Here is a 17772-nt window from a genome sequence, read left to right on the forward strand (position 1 = left end):
GTAGCTGGAGAGGAACATGCTCTTCCTCAGTGGCATCACTTTCAGCAGCTAATGGGAGTCTGGGGCTGCTAAGGAGCACCCAGAATCTAGTTCTCTGATGGAGATATCACTGTCACCTCAGGTGGGTAACCTTGCCCTTCATTTTCGGATTTTGTATGGTCACCAAGGAAAGGGCAGTGAGAACAGAGGCCAGCGAAGGACAGCCAGCTGCTGGTGTGCACAAGTGGTCTGCTGAAACGCAGAAGGTCCACGTTTAAGGGCAGGGTGGGTGGAGAGGGTAAGACCTGTCAGGGTCACTCAACAACAGGGTCACGCTGTGCTGAACACGCGAAAGTGCTATGAAGCTACACTGTCACCATGTGAATATTATCCAGGTGTCTGGGGCTGGCTGCCATCACAAAATGCCACAACCTTGCAACAGCTAGCACGTCACTAGGCCTACAGCTGTGGACGCTGTACGTCACCGAAGGAACTGTCGTCATGCAGCGCATGACTGTAGTGGGTGTAAACTCTAAAACCCCTAGGTGGGTCTGCCTCTAGAGCCGTTTCTTTCCACTGTATTCCCAAGTTCTCTCCAAAAATATTCTGAAAATAGACAGCTAATTGTTTCCCAGAATGATTCACAATAGCAGAGCACTCCCTTAAACAGCAAGCACCTCTGGGGCTTTTTCTGTTTTGTGTTTTTTCCAACTTTTTTTTTTAACCAGTTTTATTGGGTTGTATTTTATTTTATTATTTTATTTTAATATTAATTTGATAGTCGTTTTCAGGGTACACTGTCATCCCCCCCGCATGCACATGCTTCATTCCCCTCCACCAGTGCTCCCATGACGGGGAACTAGCCCCTTCCTTCCCCTGTTCCTCCTCCCTCCACCGAGTTCCCTCTGACAATCAGTATGTTTTTCGCAGACTCTAAGAATTACGTTTGCTTGCTTTGCCAGGATGAGTAAGCACCTTTGGAACACTTAAAATGAGTCCACTTATAAGAATTCAATTCCCACATCATTTTTCAGGAATGAACATTATGCTGTAAAAGTTAGAAGCATCCCTCTCAGAGAGCAGCTTGTCCTCCAGGCCTGTTCCTTTGTCCTCCATGGAAGAATCTAGAGGCCTGGGGGTCCAGATGGAAGCTGCCCGTTGCTACAACCCACTCACACCTGAGTGGAGGGTGCAAGAGTCTGGCTGAGGGCCTGTAGCCCCAGAACCATCATGGGTCAAGCTGACAGAATCTTCTGGAAAGCAATTCCCGTGTCTCTCCCACTGTCAGTAAATTTCCCCTTTCTTTTTATCTCTTACAAAGCCTTTGATAGGGAATGAAGGGAACAAGGGACCAGGAAAACAGACCAGGAACATGCTGCCCCAACACTCTGCACTGTCCTCTGAACACACAGGAGCACATGAAGAGCACATTTCAGTGCCCTTCTGAGCATATTTCAGGAAGCACAGAGGTGTTTTAAAGGTCCTACAGACTGTCTGCTTAACAAGAGGCATGGCACAGTGCTCCTCAGATTGGACAGCCCTGACACCGCCTGCCCCAGCATGTCCTGCCACTCAAGCCCCTGTGGACTAATGGTGGCACGCTCACAGACATGGGCACGGGCCAGGGACCACAGGCCACATACTGGCCACAAGCAGTCACAGACCTGCTTGCTCAGTGTCTGCATCTCAATTAGTTTGTGCCTTTGTTCACCAGACAACCTATGTATGCCGGTGCTCCCAGGCCAGCAGAGGCAAGCGGCCTGTGGAATAGGACAGAGAACCATTCAAAGAAAGCCACAGACTGTTTGATAGGAAGGAAACAACGCACAGTGTTCTTCTGAATACACACTAGGACAGCAAGTGCCTTCAAAGAGACCGTGTGGGTCAGCTGCTCACCTCTGGAGTGTTCTTCTTGAACTCCCGGCTCTGCTCGATAAGCCGCTTTCTCGACTGTTCACTTTCATCTTGCCGGTTCGCCAATACTGTTGCGGTGGCATCGAGTTCCCTCTGTTGAGAGAAACAAAAAGAAAAGACAAGATTGTAATTGTGTTTTGTATCAGGAGAGCATATTTGCATTTGACCAGCACTGGAAGAGCCCCTGTGGCTCCAGATTATCAGCTCCTCAGGCAGAGGAGGGGCTAGGGCAATGAGGAAAGGGAGACACCCACCCTCCACCCGGCACCCTCACCCCCTGGATGTGTCTGTAAGGACACGCACTGCACAGATGACTGTTGCCACGAGAGAACACAAAGACACACTCTCTTTGCTAACACCAGAGTCAGCCAGAGCCCCAAAGCCACCCCGCCCTGGAGCCGCTCAGTGTCTGCTCTGGGCAAGTGTCCCTTCAGGGCAGTCTCTGTGCCCCAGCCCCTCTGCTGTACTCTGGGCTTCTCTCTCGTCGGGCTTTCTGTCCTGCTGTCCTTTAACAGTTCTGGGCCGGTAGCTGCCGTAGTGATGCTGGAATTGGGTTCATTCAACAGATATTTACTGGGGGCTTACTACAGGCCAGGTATCCTGTTCAGGACCATTAACATTAACCTGTTACTCATTTTCAAGAGGGGACTTTAAAAGGCAAAGTCCAAGAATAATCACTTTCAACATCTTGCAAACGAGGCGCCTGGAAATGGCAGTTATCCCCAAATGATTTGGCTCAGGTGGTCCCCCTAAGAAAAACCTCAGCAGCACAAGACCCACTGACACAGCAGCCAAGAACCTGTGCCCTGGCCTCAGAAATCCTGGGAGGAGCCGTGGAAAGGTCTATTTCAAACAAGTCTCCTGCAGATGGGCGCAGGAAAGAGTTCTGGACTGGCTGGCAGCGGGGCAGGGGGTGGAGGGGACGGGGACAGGGGTGGGGGAATGACACACACACGCTCCTGCAGCCCTGAGAGGCCCATTCTCTTGCCGAATGGCTTCAGTTACTGAGGACACACACTGGCACATTCTGCAAGTGGCTTCTCCGTGGTATGGTCCACCAGCACGAGGCCCAGCAGAGCAAGTACCCTATCAAAGGCTGAGAGGCGGGGGGAAACCAAAGGTGAAGCCCCATCCACAGATGCCCAGGAAGCCCGTCTTCCTCCGCCCACCTCATCAAGTTCCACCTGCTTTTCTTTTTGGCGGAAAGAAGTGAAGTGGTCTGCGAGCCCTGCTGGTGAACGCTCGCTCGCATCACTACGGGTGGGCCCTGCCAGACGGGATGACAGAGTGCTGGAACAAGCATGCAGTGTGCTGTCAACTTGGAAATCGGAGACAGTTTCAGGGGGGGGGGGGCAAAATAGGGAGTGGGGGGTACTACCACACCACATTCTCCCCTTTCGTATTTCTGGCATTGCAGCGAATCTTGGGCAAACAAGTCCAAAAGAATAACGTGGGCTAGAATTCAAGAACAGATGTCAAAGCTACTGCAGAAAAGAGGGAAACACTGCACATTTTGATAGACCACATTTGAAACGCATCCCAGACAAGTGAAGGCAGGGAAAAAGAGCAACCGAAACCAATGTGGTAACGTGGGGGGAGAGAGAAGAGAAGAGAGAGCAATCAGATAAGCAGAAGGCTTTTCAAAAATATAAACAATCTGGTAAGGAGGAGAGCTTAGACATCTATATTTAAGCATCAGCAGAAGAAGTTATAAAAGGAGACTTCAAGATGGGGGGAGGGGGAACCAATACCGAAATATGACAAAAAAAAGTAAAGTTGATGTTTCATTCCAATCACACAGACATAGGAAACTTGGAGAAACACAAAGAGGACTGACGGCGCTCAGAGAGGATGCTACTTAGCCGGCGCGGCCATCCGACCAGCAGGCCTCTGCTGACTTCTGCAGCAACGCCTGGACGCAGGGGCTCCCAAGATGACTGTAGGCTCCCAGCCCAATCCCTGCCTTCCCATCTCGAGGGGAGCTCAGGAATGGCGAGGAGCGCTGCAGGGACGTCAGCGAGCACAGTCTGTGGACACCCAGCTCCCCACACACCCCTCTGCTCTGAGGTCCAACCCAGCACTGCGGCACCAAGAGCTTGGGCACAGGCTGTCAGGAAGCCTGAGGGAGGCGGGCTGAGCCTGGAATCGGCTGCCTGGAAGACAAACCCACCTTTATGACGGGCTGTGGAGCCAGCACGCCAGGCGACTTGCTGCTGGCAGTCGAGGCCCCTCCAGGGGCCCGCTACACTGCCTTCCCCACGCGTGCAGACATATGCAGGTCCACATGAGAAACCAACAGGGGTCTCCAAATTTAATACAGTGCCGCCACCCGCCACCACAGAAACAGATTGGCACAGCGAGGAGGAGCGGCAATGCTTCCACCGCCCTGGGTTTGGATGGTCAGATTTCAGGCTCACAATCCTGAAAAAAAATGCCACTGAATCCTCTTGAAGGACACCAAAGCTTTCTAAGGTGGTAGGAACAATGCAGAGAGGAAACACTTATTAAACATAAGCCGAATACTACTTTATTATCTACCAAGCCTGCCTAGGCTCAAAGTGTCAAATGTAATGACACATTAACAAGGGAGTTTAATGTGTTTGGGGAGACTGGGGATGGGGGCCTGAATTACAGAACTCTCAGCCCTGAGTCACTGGTCCCATGTAGGAGAGAGGCATTAAGAACTGGCAAAGAGCAAGAAAACCCAGAACCAATCTAAATGTCCAGCAAAAGTGCTCTGGCATATACCGGCTCCAGGACTGCTCTGCAATGGTTAAAAAACCCCAGGCTGTACAGGGATGAAATGACCTCCAGGATACCTTTAAGCAAAAGTTGCAGTATGCAAAATAAAGCTTGCATGGTTTAAAAGAGTACCTAGACACATGCTCACCAGAAGCTCTGACAGTCTCTAGAAGGATACAGACACCTGTGACTGCTTGGCTGAGAGGGCGGGGGAGGGGCGACTGATCTTTAGCGCTCTGTATATAACAGCACATGTGTTGCCTAGGTGGAAAACTGCAATATACATACTGGTTTTTTAAATCCTGCTAATGTGGAAAAAAATACATACAGTTAAGAAAAAAACATATAGCTAAGAAAGACACAGTCACATATTGGTCCCATCTGCGAGCCCACCTGCCCGGGGACAGAGACCTGGGATTGATAAACTCTTAACTGGTTCTGTGATTCAAAAATTGAGGCCTTTGCGTCCTTTGTCAAAACAATAGCTGTTTCTTGCACACCGTGCCTCGCACTGCCCGGTCTCAGGGCTTAGGAGGAGGAGGCCTGGTCACAGGAAACAACTCCAGCAATGGGGAAATGAAGGGGGACGGGCAGAGGAGAGGACCCCTCCTGGAACTATGTAGAACTATTCTCCTGGTGGGAACTAGAGGGCCTGAGCTCCACGGTGATGGAAGTTGGCAAGGCTGACAGCAAACCCACCGGTTCTGCACACAGGGCATCCAAGCAGCCCAAAGAGCTCAAGACCGTACTTAGAAGGTACCTTATGAGGACAGGCACCTGGGCACAGAGGCTGTGTGTGTGTTTGGGGGGGGGGGGTCCTATCAAAGAAATCCTGGGGTGACCCATGTCAGGAGGCAGCAAGGTCCAAGAAAGACTGCCCCAGTTCCGTGCACACAGATATCCTCATTCTACGAAGCCGGTGCCTGGTGCAGAGCTGCGGGTGGCTGCAATCCTGTTTTTCTCACTGATCATAGTTTCTGGATGCTTTTTCCTCATTTCTGACAGATTCTCAAAGAGCAAAGCTCCTAACACTTTAAGTTTCTCTCTGCTGAACTCCAGCCTCTGCTGAACTCCAGCCTCTCAGTCAAGTATTAAAGATTTATTAAACCCAAAGATAAAAATCAACCACACAGCTGCCTATGTTAAAGAAACTGGAGGATATTTTTCCAAAATAAAACAAGTCCTTTAATATTGTCAATGATCAATTTGTAAATGCTCACCTTGAAAGGGTATATTGCAGCTGTCTGTGTGAAACCGGGGTACCTGCGGTGCCACCACCACTCTGGGAGACCCTCTTCTTTAGGTCCCAGGCAAACAGAGGCTGAGCCTCCCACAGAAGAGGCCTCCTTCCCCCAGCATCTCTGGGCCCCCATGGAAAACACACCCAGGTCATCTGCATCAGCCATGCAAGGAAAACATTCTCTTTCTATTGTCACTAACTTTATTGATGTTCCTTTAGGGTTTATCAGTCAAACTAATCAAACAGCAAACCCCATGTAGGCGTGTAAATGGCTTTATTAGTGACAACGAGCCCCTGTGCCGAAAGAGTCGAATGCCGTTTCCACACTGGGTTGATCTCGGAGCATTTTCTGTATCGTTTTCCAGCAAAGAATGACTTGGACAAGTGGAAACTGCTCTGGCTAGAAAGGGGCGAAGGCCCAAGCCACCTCCAGTCTCCTGTCACACCCCAGCCCCAGCATGGACCATGGGAAAGCCCTCCCATGGGCTTTCCAGAAAACCCTGGCCTGGAATCCCAGCTCCAAACCTGTGTGGTTTTGGTCAAATCACGAGGTGAGCTGATGGGGAGTGCAGCCAAATGCATGGCAGGTCAAGAGGCGAGCACTTAACAGGAGTAGGGGCGGAAGCTTTCTGCATGATCATAGTCATGCTCTTGACCTCAGAATTCATTCTGCCACCAGCACCCCAACCAGGCCAGGGGGCTCTCGCGACACACAGATGAATTGCAAGCTGACCCCAGCTTGCAGTACCCACAGTCCAGCCAAGGAAACTAGGCAGACATGGAAGGGCCACAAGACAAAAGGGACCAAGCCTGTGTACAGAAAACAGAGGCAAAAGCTAGGAAAGGGAGAAAACACTCCCAGCAAGAACGGTCTCCCCGCTTTCGGGAAAGGTGCCGCCCTAGCTGGGCCTCTAGGCAGACAGGCTCAATCCCTACCAGCCCCCTCCTCCTCATCCAGACTGCTGGGCCTGCAGGGAGGGCGCCCTCAGTGAGGGGAAGCCAGCCTGGCTCAGGCACAGGAGTGTGGAAGGGGCTGCGGCGAAGCAGGTAACGCCAACTTGGAAATAACTGCGTTCAATTAGAAGTGTCACAGCCACCCCCTCAGACATGTCCACACACAGTGACCAGGACATCCAGCGTCGGTGCACAGAAGTGAACTCCAAGATATCACTGGAAGACTCCATGGAGTAAGGCACGGGCAACACTCCTCACTCTGGGGAGGAAAGTGAATGGCGGCGGGTGGGGGACCAGGAGAGCCTTTCACCATTTCCCTTTGGTGCCTTATGAATTTTAAACAAATAATAACTCCTCCCTCAAAGACAATCATTTATCTTTTAAACTCTCATTTTTTCTTACAGAGACTGATGAGTACCTCCTTCTCAGAACAGCGCTGCTGCCTGGCCCTGCAGCTGCAGCCCTGCGCTGTGCAGACCGACCACCATCCCCACTTAACGGAAACTTCAGAGATCCCAAAGTAAATGTTCATGCTCTCCCTCACTTTGTAAGCTGAAGTACACAACCAAGCCTGACCCCGTATTTCCCAAGTGTTTTTCAGACACTTAATCCTCACCCATAACTTCCCACTCACAAGCTTTGATTCACCGCCATGTAATATAAAAACCTGAATTGCAGCTCAGTGTTCTGGTTTGTGATGTCAGTCACATTGGCCAGCTGCTGAGCATTCCCACTCAGGAAGTTTCCACAGCATCAGCCAGGCCTCCAGCAGGGACCCCAAGGGCAGCAGACAAGTAGCACAGACGAAATAGTAGGACAGAGACCCACTGGGCTCGCCCCACTCCAAATGGAGCGCCCACTCTCTTGAGGCACTGAAGCTGGGATAAAGTGAACAGGAGTCAGAGAGGAGAGCAAAACCACCAGAGAAACTTGGACGTGACACATGATAAAGGCCAGGGTGCTGGAGGGCCACAGGGCTACAGGGTGTGCTCACTGCCTCCTGGGCACAGAGTACCACACGCAGTGACCAGAACACACACACCCTGCAGAATAGGGGACCCGCCACACCACAGCCCAAACCTGTGCTTGTCATTCCCATTTGAAAGCCTTCAGTGGCTTCCAGGGGGGGAGGGGGGCCCCTGGAATAAGGCCACCAAGGGCCCTGCCCTGACACAGGCTGGGTTCCCCGCCCTTTCCCCACATACCCTCAGCACAGGCTGCTCCTCTGCTTTTTTCCAGCCTTTCTTTTCTCTTGTCCATGAACTGTCAGATCTCACTTCCCCACCCCACCCCCACATTATGCTTCCACCCCACCCACAAGAGGCTGTAATGTATGCAAAAGGCTGTAACGTGTGCACCCAACTCTCTAAACCCCTCCACAGGGCAGAGATCCTGGTTTGCAATTCCGTATTTGTGCACGTGTGCAAATATGGGCTACCTCCCCTAGGCTGTAAGCAAGGCTGGTTTGCTCACTGGGATTCCAATAGCACTTCAAGTGCTGTGGGAGCCCAGCACACATAGGTAAGTAGTCAGTATTTAGTAAATGAAAGAACAAGCCTGAAGGAAAGAAAGAAAAAAATAAAGGAAATGCCACGTAACAAATATAGGAACAAAGCGCAAAAGGGTTTTGCTTAGAAGAAAATCAGAAACAGCTTCATGAAAATAAGAGTCCCTTGAAGAAAAGTCTGGGGCAGGGAGGGAGGCACAGAGGGACCAATTTAAGGAGAGGGGATGAGTTTGAGAAGGCCACAGACGGCAAGGCTGCCTTCCAATGGGAACGAGAGATGGCTGCGAGAAAACAGCGGGCCCAAGCATGGATGCCTGGAGTGGTGGAGAGTGGTCAGAAAACGTTCAGAGACTGGGGGTGCTGAGGAGGAAGGGGATGGGCTCACATGCCTGCCTAGTACGGGCACATGGAGGAAGCTGGAGGGCTGGGCAGAGGGGAGATCTACACCCCCTTCTAGCTCAGCTTCACAGCATCCTTGGTGCAGAATGGTACCATTTTCATAAAAATCAGGACCCTGGGCTGGCAAGTTCTCCTTGCAGCCTGGGAAGTAACTTCCATCACAGCCCCACCTCAGAAAGAGGAACAGGAAAATGGGCTAGAAAAAGTCGGCTCCAACAGAGCTTTTGAGAAAAAAGGGAGCAGCCACTAAGCAGGCGCAGGGCTTGCAGGTGCAGCTCTCAGCCAGCATCGGCTTCACCTCAGCATCTCAGTGCCCGAGAGGGAGATCCCAGGAGGGGACACTGAGGAAGTAGTGCTAACTGTCCTTCCCAGGTGAGAACACCCTGCTCCTGGTGGTACCCAGCACGGAGCCCCGTACATAGTAGGTGCTCAGTTAACAACTGGTTGAACTAGGTGAGTAAGAAGTGAGCGCTCAGGTTAATTACTCTCTAGTTCTCTGACTCGGGGAACAAAAAAGGAGGCATGAGAATGAGCAAGGGACTGCCTGTAGTTCAAGTTTCAAGTCATCCAAGGTTTAGTCAGAAACAGTTTCAACCCCGGTTGAATTAGCCACATTCCGCCATCTGGGAGATGAGGGTCAAATGAGCAGAACACAACTTCCTGGTCCAACCTCACAGAGTACACAGCTAGACTTACAGAGGGGGTTCCCCCACAAGGGAGCCCAGTTCCCCACTAACCCAGAAAAGAAGAATGTCCAAACGAGGAATGGGGATGAGGTGCAGTGAGGAGGGAACCAGCTGGCACATGGACCCCACCCCGTCAGCTCCTGGCCAGGGAGGCCTCCAGCCAGGACCCCCAGCAGTCGTCAGCAGGCCTCGGTGAGGATTAAATTAGACAAAATGCCTGGTACAAGTGAAGCAAGGCAGCCCGAGGTACTGTGATAAGCAACTTGCTACATTTCTTGGACTGTAACTCATGTCACGTCTGCCCTTGAACAGCTACAGTGTTAACCCACCAGCACAAGCCGAAATGTATATAAGCCCATAACGTCCTTAAAGGGGCACTCAGCCTTTGGCTATAGTGCTGGTACAAGAAACCTGCTTTTTGTTAGCCTCAGCGTCCTGGTTTCCTTATGCCACATAACACAGCGAGTGACCATGACAGTTTCTGTTTTCTTCTCCACATTCAACCTAACCCCACCTCCTATAAAAATTACTTTCCCATGTTCCTTTAACTCTTAAAACATTACTTACTACATGTCTAACAAGTACTCAATATTTCTCGATTTTGGAAGGTGACTTGATATTAACTCCTAATCTAAGAAGTTTAAATGAAACAATTTACTGCAACACAGTCTTACTACTTGTGGCCTTTCCACTTCTACATGAAAAGTATTGCGGTTTTTCCATCCACCTTCTCTATGCAGAAAGTAAAATAGAGAAAATAAATTGGCCTAACAAAGCTATGAATACAAAGTTTCCAGACAAGGCTTTTTGTGAATTCTGTGGGATTGAGAAATTTCAATAAAGAACCAAGATTTTGTTTTCTGTTGTTTTTCACCCCGTTGAAAACCCACTATGCAAAGACAAAAATGCCAGATGTATCCAACAAGCATTGCACTACATATAATACTTGCCAGACTCTCATTTAACAGTGAGACGTGAGAGACGGCGTCTCGGGGATGCATAATGAAATATAGGCACATCAGACGACCCGATCCTGAGCTAGGCGCTTGGCCCAGGGCTGTCGCAGGAGTGGGAAGGATGTCTTTTACCCCCACGAATAGCATTCTGCTCTACATCTTAATCAAACCATATGAAATAGCTGGTATTCGACTAGTTTTTAGCTATTAAAATGTCAGTTCCGTAGTAGTATTCTCGAATGCTCTCTTCTGGCTCCGATGCAAACCAAAACTAAACTGTGCCTGTCAGCCTGAGCCTTTTAGATACACAGGCTCCAAATGGCAAGAGTGCTGCACCCCACCGGCCCACCGGCCATCTTGAACTTCTCCAAGGAGCCCCGAGGACTCCTCCTTCTCTTGAGTCCCTTCACCACGCCTTCGGGGGACGGGGTGTTGCTGCCTGGTATCTCACTAGCTAAGGCTATCACCTTCTCCCCATCTTCCTTCCAGGGTTGACGTGAGGGCCCTTCTTGGATGGGTTCCTTACCCTCTGCTTCCTCTGTGTTCTCGCCCACCACAGCCCTCACCTGCAGGACACCCACTGGGGAACAGGAAGGGCTGCTAAGGTTGACTTGTCGGCAATGCTCCCATCCCCAGGCCTCAGTATGAACTTGAAGGATAAGCCGCCACAGCTTTGCTGATCCTGTGTCATATATAAGGAGATCAAAGCTGAGCACATAGGTAGGTGACTTGTTCTTGCTAACAAATGCCCAGGGATAAGGTCCCTGGTCTCCACTGCTGTGACCATTCTATCTATCTATCTATCTATCTATCTATCTATCTATCTATATGATAAAACACATTTTAAAACTAAATGGGGGGCCTCCCCCGGTGGCGCAGCGGTTGAGCGCTGGGCTGCAAGGCTGCCCACAGCCTCTGCAGCGCCGGTTCGTTCCCCGGCCGACAGCGAGGGTCACACACACACACACACACATACACACACACACAAGAAAAAACTAAATGGGAACTCGCTAAAAATTTTAAATGTCCATGAAGGTTGCTCCAGGGGGTGTATGATTACAACAGCCATTCCCCTGCTGTTAATGGAGCTGCCCCACTGCTCTGGCTGCAGGGCAGGAGATGCTGCTAAACCCCACAGCTACATCCAGGGAGGGATGGAGGGAGGGAGGGAGGGCGGGAAGAAGATCTTCAGTGGATTCTGGCTGGAAGAGCTGCAGTTCAACAGCAATACGGCTATATACAAATTTAAATTTCAAATTCCTTTTCTCAGATGCAGTAGCCAAATTCCAGGGCAAGTGGCAACTATGTTAGAAGGCAGATACAGGCAATCCCATCAAGGCAGGAAATTCTGCCAGGTTCTCAGAGTGACCTTATTAACTTACAAAAACATTGCGGCCCCATTTCATAGACTGGGTACACTGATGATTCAATGACCAGCTCTGGTCAAATCACACCATAGAAAGACAGCGAGGTCAGGATCCAGATCTGTCTAACTACATGAATGCTCGTGGGGCTGTCAGCTTAACGCACTTTCTCTAGGAAACGGGAGGCAAGGCGATAGGCTTAAAAAATGAGGCAGGAGAGGGAAAATGTGTTTTAATCTCAAAAATAATTATGCCACTGCCAAAAGGAATAACTCTGATTTCATCTACACTGGTAAATGTTTTCCCCCTAAAGTATTTGTTTCAGAAATAAGCCTTTAATTTGAATACTTTAGGAGCCAAGATTTCTGTCTGTTGAAAATATTTATTTCTATTGTTTGGCAGGAATCAATTTGTTAGGGCACCAGCCACTCTGGCAAAGGTTCCCTTCCGCTTCTCTGGGAAAACGCTTGGCGGCAAAACCATCCACCGCCCAGCAGCTCACTCTCTGTTTGGGCTACCCCAGCCACAAACATCTGCCGGCGCAGACACAGCTGTGAATCAAACCAGCCACCCAGTGAGTGTACTGGGGCAGATATGCTTTGGGGGTTATTGGGAACATGGAAATGGGCTTGGCGGGCAATAACCTGGATGCAATTTTCAGAACTGGAGTAGATTTTATCTAATTATTTTGCAAGCGGTTCAAACTAACGTTAATATGGCTGAATATTAGGTGATTTTTCCATGTAGCCCCTCTCTTATGGCTGGAGGCAGGCCCTGTCCAGGGCATTGGCAAAGTCTAAAAAGCAGCAGGGGAGTTTCAGGCAGACCAGGCCCCATGCTGGCTGCAGGAATTTGGAAAAGTCACCAAGACTCTTTCCCCCCCAACCCCCGCCTCAACCCAGCCTTGGTTCTCTCATCTGTAGAATCCATCACCTACCCTGACTCACAGGCTTGTTGGAAAACTATGTGATCAAGAGAATAAGGAAACCTCTTACAAGTTTTTTAAAAAGTTCCATTAAGAGGAACTTGTTCTTACCTTCTGCAAGGACAAAGTATCCTCCAACTTCCTCACTCTGCTCCCTTTTTTGTAAGCTACAGAGGGGAGAGGGGAGCTTAAGAGACAGATCATGAAAGTTAAAAGCTATCACAGTTATAGGTGAAGTGCTAATAACTTCATTTTGAAACTGTCGGGTTTGGTTTTTTTTAAATCACAGCTGTGGCTTGCACTAGAACTCTACCTGTAGCTGCGCTCCCTTCTCACATTTTAATTAGCAAATAAAAACTCCAAAAAGCTCTCAAAATGTTTTTGCCTGGAACTTATAAGTAAAAGTTCAAAGATGCCAAGTGGCTCCTGGGGAAAACCAAAGGGGTAAGAAGCACCTGTCAGCAACGAAAGGCAGGTTCACTGAAAACAGCATGTCAAACCAAAAAAATGCCACCTCTAAGCCAGCTTTGATTTTATTTTTGCAGTTAATTTTCAAGATGTTCAGTGCTGTGTTCAGTGAGCAAGGTTTAGAACACCCTGCCATTGGCTGGGAGCTGCTGCCAGCCAGATGGCCCAGCAGAATGACACTTGCATGGCAGAGAATGAAATTCATGCGATTCCTTCACTCCTTCCTGGCACAGGTGCTGCTGGCCACTATGGGGAAACCTAGGCACAGGGCACCAACAGGTGACACTGCAGGAGGACGCCTGGTGCCAGGAGCAGAAGTGTGATCTCAAAGGGGCCCGTTAGACTCAGAGTTTTGCCTCTAGCCATCTAGACACAAGGGGCACCTGGGGAGGCAAAGGGCTGCGTCCTAGGAAGTGCTGCTGTCAGTCTGCCCACTCTGGGCACCGGAATAGTGGCCGACGTCCCCCCACCCTGTCCACGGAGCTTTCTGAGATTTCGTTGGAAAAACACTTCCTCCCAGACTTTATAAAGCTAAGGAGGTATTGCTGTAAAGGATGAGGATGCACAGTTGACAAGCACAATTACAACAAACTGCTAACACTCTCCCGGGTTCTGGTATTAACTCAACGCAGCGCTCTCTCCCAGCATGGCTCCCAACACCCTCCAAGATCTGCTCTCAGGTGGACGGCCCCTCTTCACCCTGGTCTTGACTCCACAGTGTCCTGGGGACCCCACAAGTGGGGAGGGTTCTTCAGGCTGGAAATTGATGCCAACTACAAAGTGTTCCCAACCTTTCTGTGACAGCTCCAAGTTCAGGTGCTCATCACCTGCTTTTCTCTAACTCTAAATGTCACTGCTTAGTTACACAGACATCATGGAGATTTTTTTCTCTATCAAACACAGCTAAATAATACAGCTTGTTTTGGTCCAGGAATGACATTTCTCTATACCCCATGTTCTTGGATCTTTATGTACTATGCTTCTTGTGACTTATGAGTTATGCTTCTTGAGGGGCAGGGGGTGGGAGGTTCTGATTTGACCTCGAGGCAAAAGGCAGTTCCAGTAGAGTATGATCCACAAAAGGCCGCTCCAACCCCACCCTTTGCCCTCCCAGCAATGCCAGTCAAGAGGCCTGACACCAAAACACTGCCCATGCAGCATCAGGAAGCAACCCTGGCCAAGTGGCCTTGGTTACACTCTCCGCTCTTTTTCTGCTCACGTCATCCTATCACAGGCAGGAAGCCACAGGCAATGATGCACAAGCAGCAGCTGCTGTCTCCTAGAACAGCGAATATCTGATTCTGCCAAGCTAATGTTAATATAAAGGAAATACTGCCATAGATCTGAAATGATAATCAAGATCTTCAATCATCAAAAACAAAACAACCAATTATGTTCAGTATGCTTCACTCACTAATTTGAGATAGCAAACCAATATTTTTCTTTTATCAAGGTTTTCAACAAGAACTGAGAGAAAGGAAGACTTCTCAGTTGAATCCTCGCTATACCCCCAATCCTGGCTGGTCTACTAAATAGGCTTCATTGGATTTCTGTATGCCTGTATCATACTCAAGAAACTGAACACAATCGCCAAGAGGAAAAGCGTGGTGTGTGTGGCTGCCATGAACACCTACACTGGGGTGATCCAATGGGGCCATGAAGAATCTGCTTACCACCCAAACACCCTCAGAAGGAAGGAAGGGACAGCTTCAGGGACAGTCGATCGTGTCCGCACACCCACATGAAACTAAAGGTTTCATTCCCGGGGCAGTTGTGTAGCCAGAAGCTGCTCCCTTGCACCGCAGCCCCTCTTCAGAGCTTATCAGGCTCATTGTAGGGACAGAGACAGACAAGGCATGAAAAGGCCACCAACCACACTGGGTCCCAAGCAGCACAAACTCAGCAAAGTAACTGGATGGCTGTGGGCAGACAGACGCCACAGACGAGGGAACTAGATACCTGGGACTTGAGGGGAAGCCGTGACTTTCTGCTGGGAGGGATGAGGGAAGGAGACTTCCTAGGAGCAGCAGCGAGGGATGGCTGTGAAGGACAAGTGGGATTTCATGGAGGGAGGAGGGAGGAATCCAGAAGGCACAGAATGGGCAGAGGTAATGAAACAGCTGCAGCTACAGTTTATTGACTCACGCTTTGCATCCCCTGTCATTTTAATCGCCACAACAATCCCAGAAGACAGTGCTTACACAGCTCCCCAGTGAGTAAAGGCTGCTGTGGGAGGTGAAGTAACCTGCCAAGATCACACAGCCGTGGGGTGAGCATCTAATGGCAATACTTTCTGCACCTCGATCTGCTCCTTTCACAACAGCTGACGACCCTCAAAAGGGCAACAGGTTTGGGATGAACATGGGGGAAGTAGGCAACCAGGGCACAAGGAGCAGAGAGCTGTGGGGTTCCTCCCTAGGGAGAGGATACCCCCTCTCCTGAAGCCCCTACCAGGGACAGGAGCAGCTTCTTCAGGGTGCTGGCGTCAGGTCAGCTTTGAAAAAAGGCATCACAGTGGGGTCTTGAGCAACAGAGTAACTCATGACCCACTGGGTCACTAAGAGGCGGGCAGTGGGTCTTGGAAAACAGACTGGGGGCGCCTAATCTAAGTTTGAGTGTGGGTTTGCCTTGATGGGCGGTTGTCGCCTCTCTAGGCTACAGATGACCACTGAAGTTCTTTAGAAAGATCATTCTGGTAGCGATGGAAAGAAGGGGTTAGAGGCAGGAGAGGCTAAATGCAGGCCAGGCGGCCCAGCAGTTCAGCAAAGAAGCCTCAGGGAGAGGGATAGGATCAAGGGTGCAAGGGGTCCAGCCTTAACGCCTGATGAGAAGGTAGCCACCCAGAAAGCATGGAATGAAATCAAAAAATAGCAAAGGAAAGAAGTAAAAATTGTCTGTAAAAGAATCCTGAATCAGCTTCAGTGAATAAAGTAAATACAGGAAGCAGCCGCAAGAAGAGAAAATAGGATATACTAAAATGGAATTACGAGCCTGGCACCGAAACGCCGTGGAGACTTTCCCCAGCCCAGCTGCTGCCAGTTTTTCCCCTGGTCCCCCTGCTTTCAATGCTCACTGGGGTCCCAGAGCCAATCAGCACAGGACCTGTCAAGTCTGACTGCTGGAATAAAAATGGAAAGGCCGACTGGCAGCCATAACATGGAATTTCCTTGTTTTTATTAGTTTAAGGCTCTTAAAGAGTAACTTTTACATTGGGGAAAACTTTTCAAATATGTACTACTTGAAACTTAGATCCAGTTACCTCTCACATGTTTTCAATCATTCTGCTTGCCAATTTTACTAGTTATCAAAAGACACTTGTGGTTTAATACAGGGGAATGGGTTTCCCTCTCCCGGTGCATCTGCCCGTCCCGTGGTGACCTCATCCACTGGATCCCTGACCAGGCCAGCTGCCAGAGCGGCCTACCGCGTGGACTGGGGGTGCTACTGGATCACATGGTTCATTTCATAGCACCAGGACTATAGTGACACTTCGATACAAATCTTTTTTTTAATAAAAACTATTGCTAAAACTCAGCTTTTTACCCTGCAATCGCTACTTAAATTAATCCAGAAACACAGGTTTCTTCTGACACACAGACACACACAGACACACACACACACACACACACACACACACACACACACGGTTACTTAACTTTGGATTCCTTCAGCTAACCCTGTGGAGACTAAGAGGCAATTATTTATGGGCAGCTCATGCTATATTCTGGGTGCTCCTTACCACCGGAGCTGGGCAAGAAAAGAATAAATCCCTTTGCCTGACCCGTGTGTGATACTTCAATAAAATTTAAAATTCTAACTTAGTCCTCACTGCTAGAAAACTCCTGATCAACTGAGTGCAGCATCTCCAAATCCTTAAGAAAGAGCTCTTGTCCTTTACTTGCTGAGGTGAGCTAACACACCCAGAGTGGTTAAGCCTTCAAGGGTGTCAAACCGCAGACGTCAGGTGACAGACAACTGCCTGCCAGTCACTGAGGGCAGAGATGGGGGGAAGGGGGCTGGGCCAAAAGGAGGTGCCAGCAGGACCTCACAGCACACTCAAGCGGGCTCCAAGGGAACCTCAGTCTTCACATGGACCAACTCTGGCCTTTGGCATTTTTAAAAGACAATATTGTGCTCAGAGATTGTAGGAACTGGGAAACAGCTAATGGCCCGGCGATCTCTGGATGAACACTCACTTCCCTGTAAATAGAGGAAGGCAAGCAAAAAAATCCTCTGAAATGAAAAACTTTGTATTCAGTTTGTTAGGGACAGGCTCCAAATTTCCAGCATAAACATTTATTTTTAATTGAGCTGCTTTTTGTGTGTGTTTTTTTTTTTTTTTCATTTGAAACCTGTTAATTCCATGACTGAGAATTCATCAAGTTTCAGGCTGGAATTAATTTTAGCAACTGCTTTATACCAAAAATATTAGTAGATGTAGCTGTGTAACCGGCCTCACTTCACACACTGTCATTGAGAAGTCTGCATGTTCGCATCCCTTCCAGATAGCAGAGTTCGCACTGACAAAGGAGAGTTCTGATGCTGACGAGCTCACCACGTCTCCCCGAGGGGCACAGAGCTGCGGGCGCAGGGCTAGCCACCTGTTCGGCGGCCCTTTTCGCACAAAGCTGACAGTGG

General features: G+C 49.5%; 1 protein-coding gene across 17 annotated transcripts in view; it reads right to left on the reverse strand.

Annotated features, from left to right (window-relative positions):
- Positions 1-17772, reverse strand: part of CUX1 (cut like homeobox 1) — a gene marked incomplete at both ends in the record, with an annotated part of 322665 nt that overhangs the window by 249371 nt on the left and 55522 nt on the right. For 16 of the 17 annotated variants that reach the window (XM_084251632.1, XM_084251634.1, XM_084251631.1 and 13 more), the window contains one exon: positions 1876-1986. The exons of the other annotated variant lie outside the window; for it this stretch is intronic. In XM_084251632.1, coding sequence (XP_084107758.1) covers positions 1876-1986 — 111 coding nt within the window. The remainder of the gene's footprint in view (positions 1-1875; positions 1987-17772) is intronic. 17 annotated transcript variants of the gene reach the window in all.

The sequence above is a fragment of the Talpa europaea genome, assembly GCF_964194135.1.
Source record: "Talpa europaea genome assembly, chromosome: 12".
Taxonomy (NCBI): Eukaryota; Metazoa; Chordata; class Mammalia; order Eulipotyphla; family Talpidae; genus Talpa; species Talpa europaea.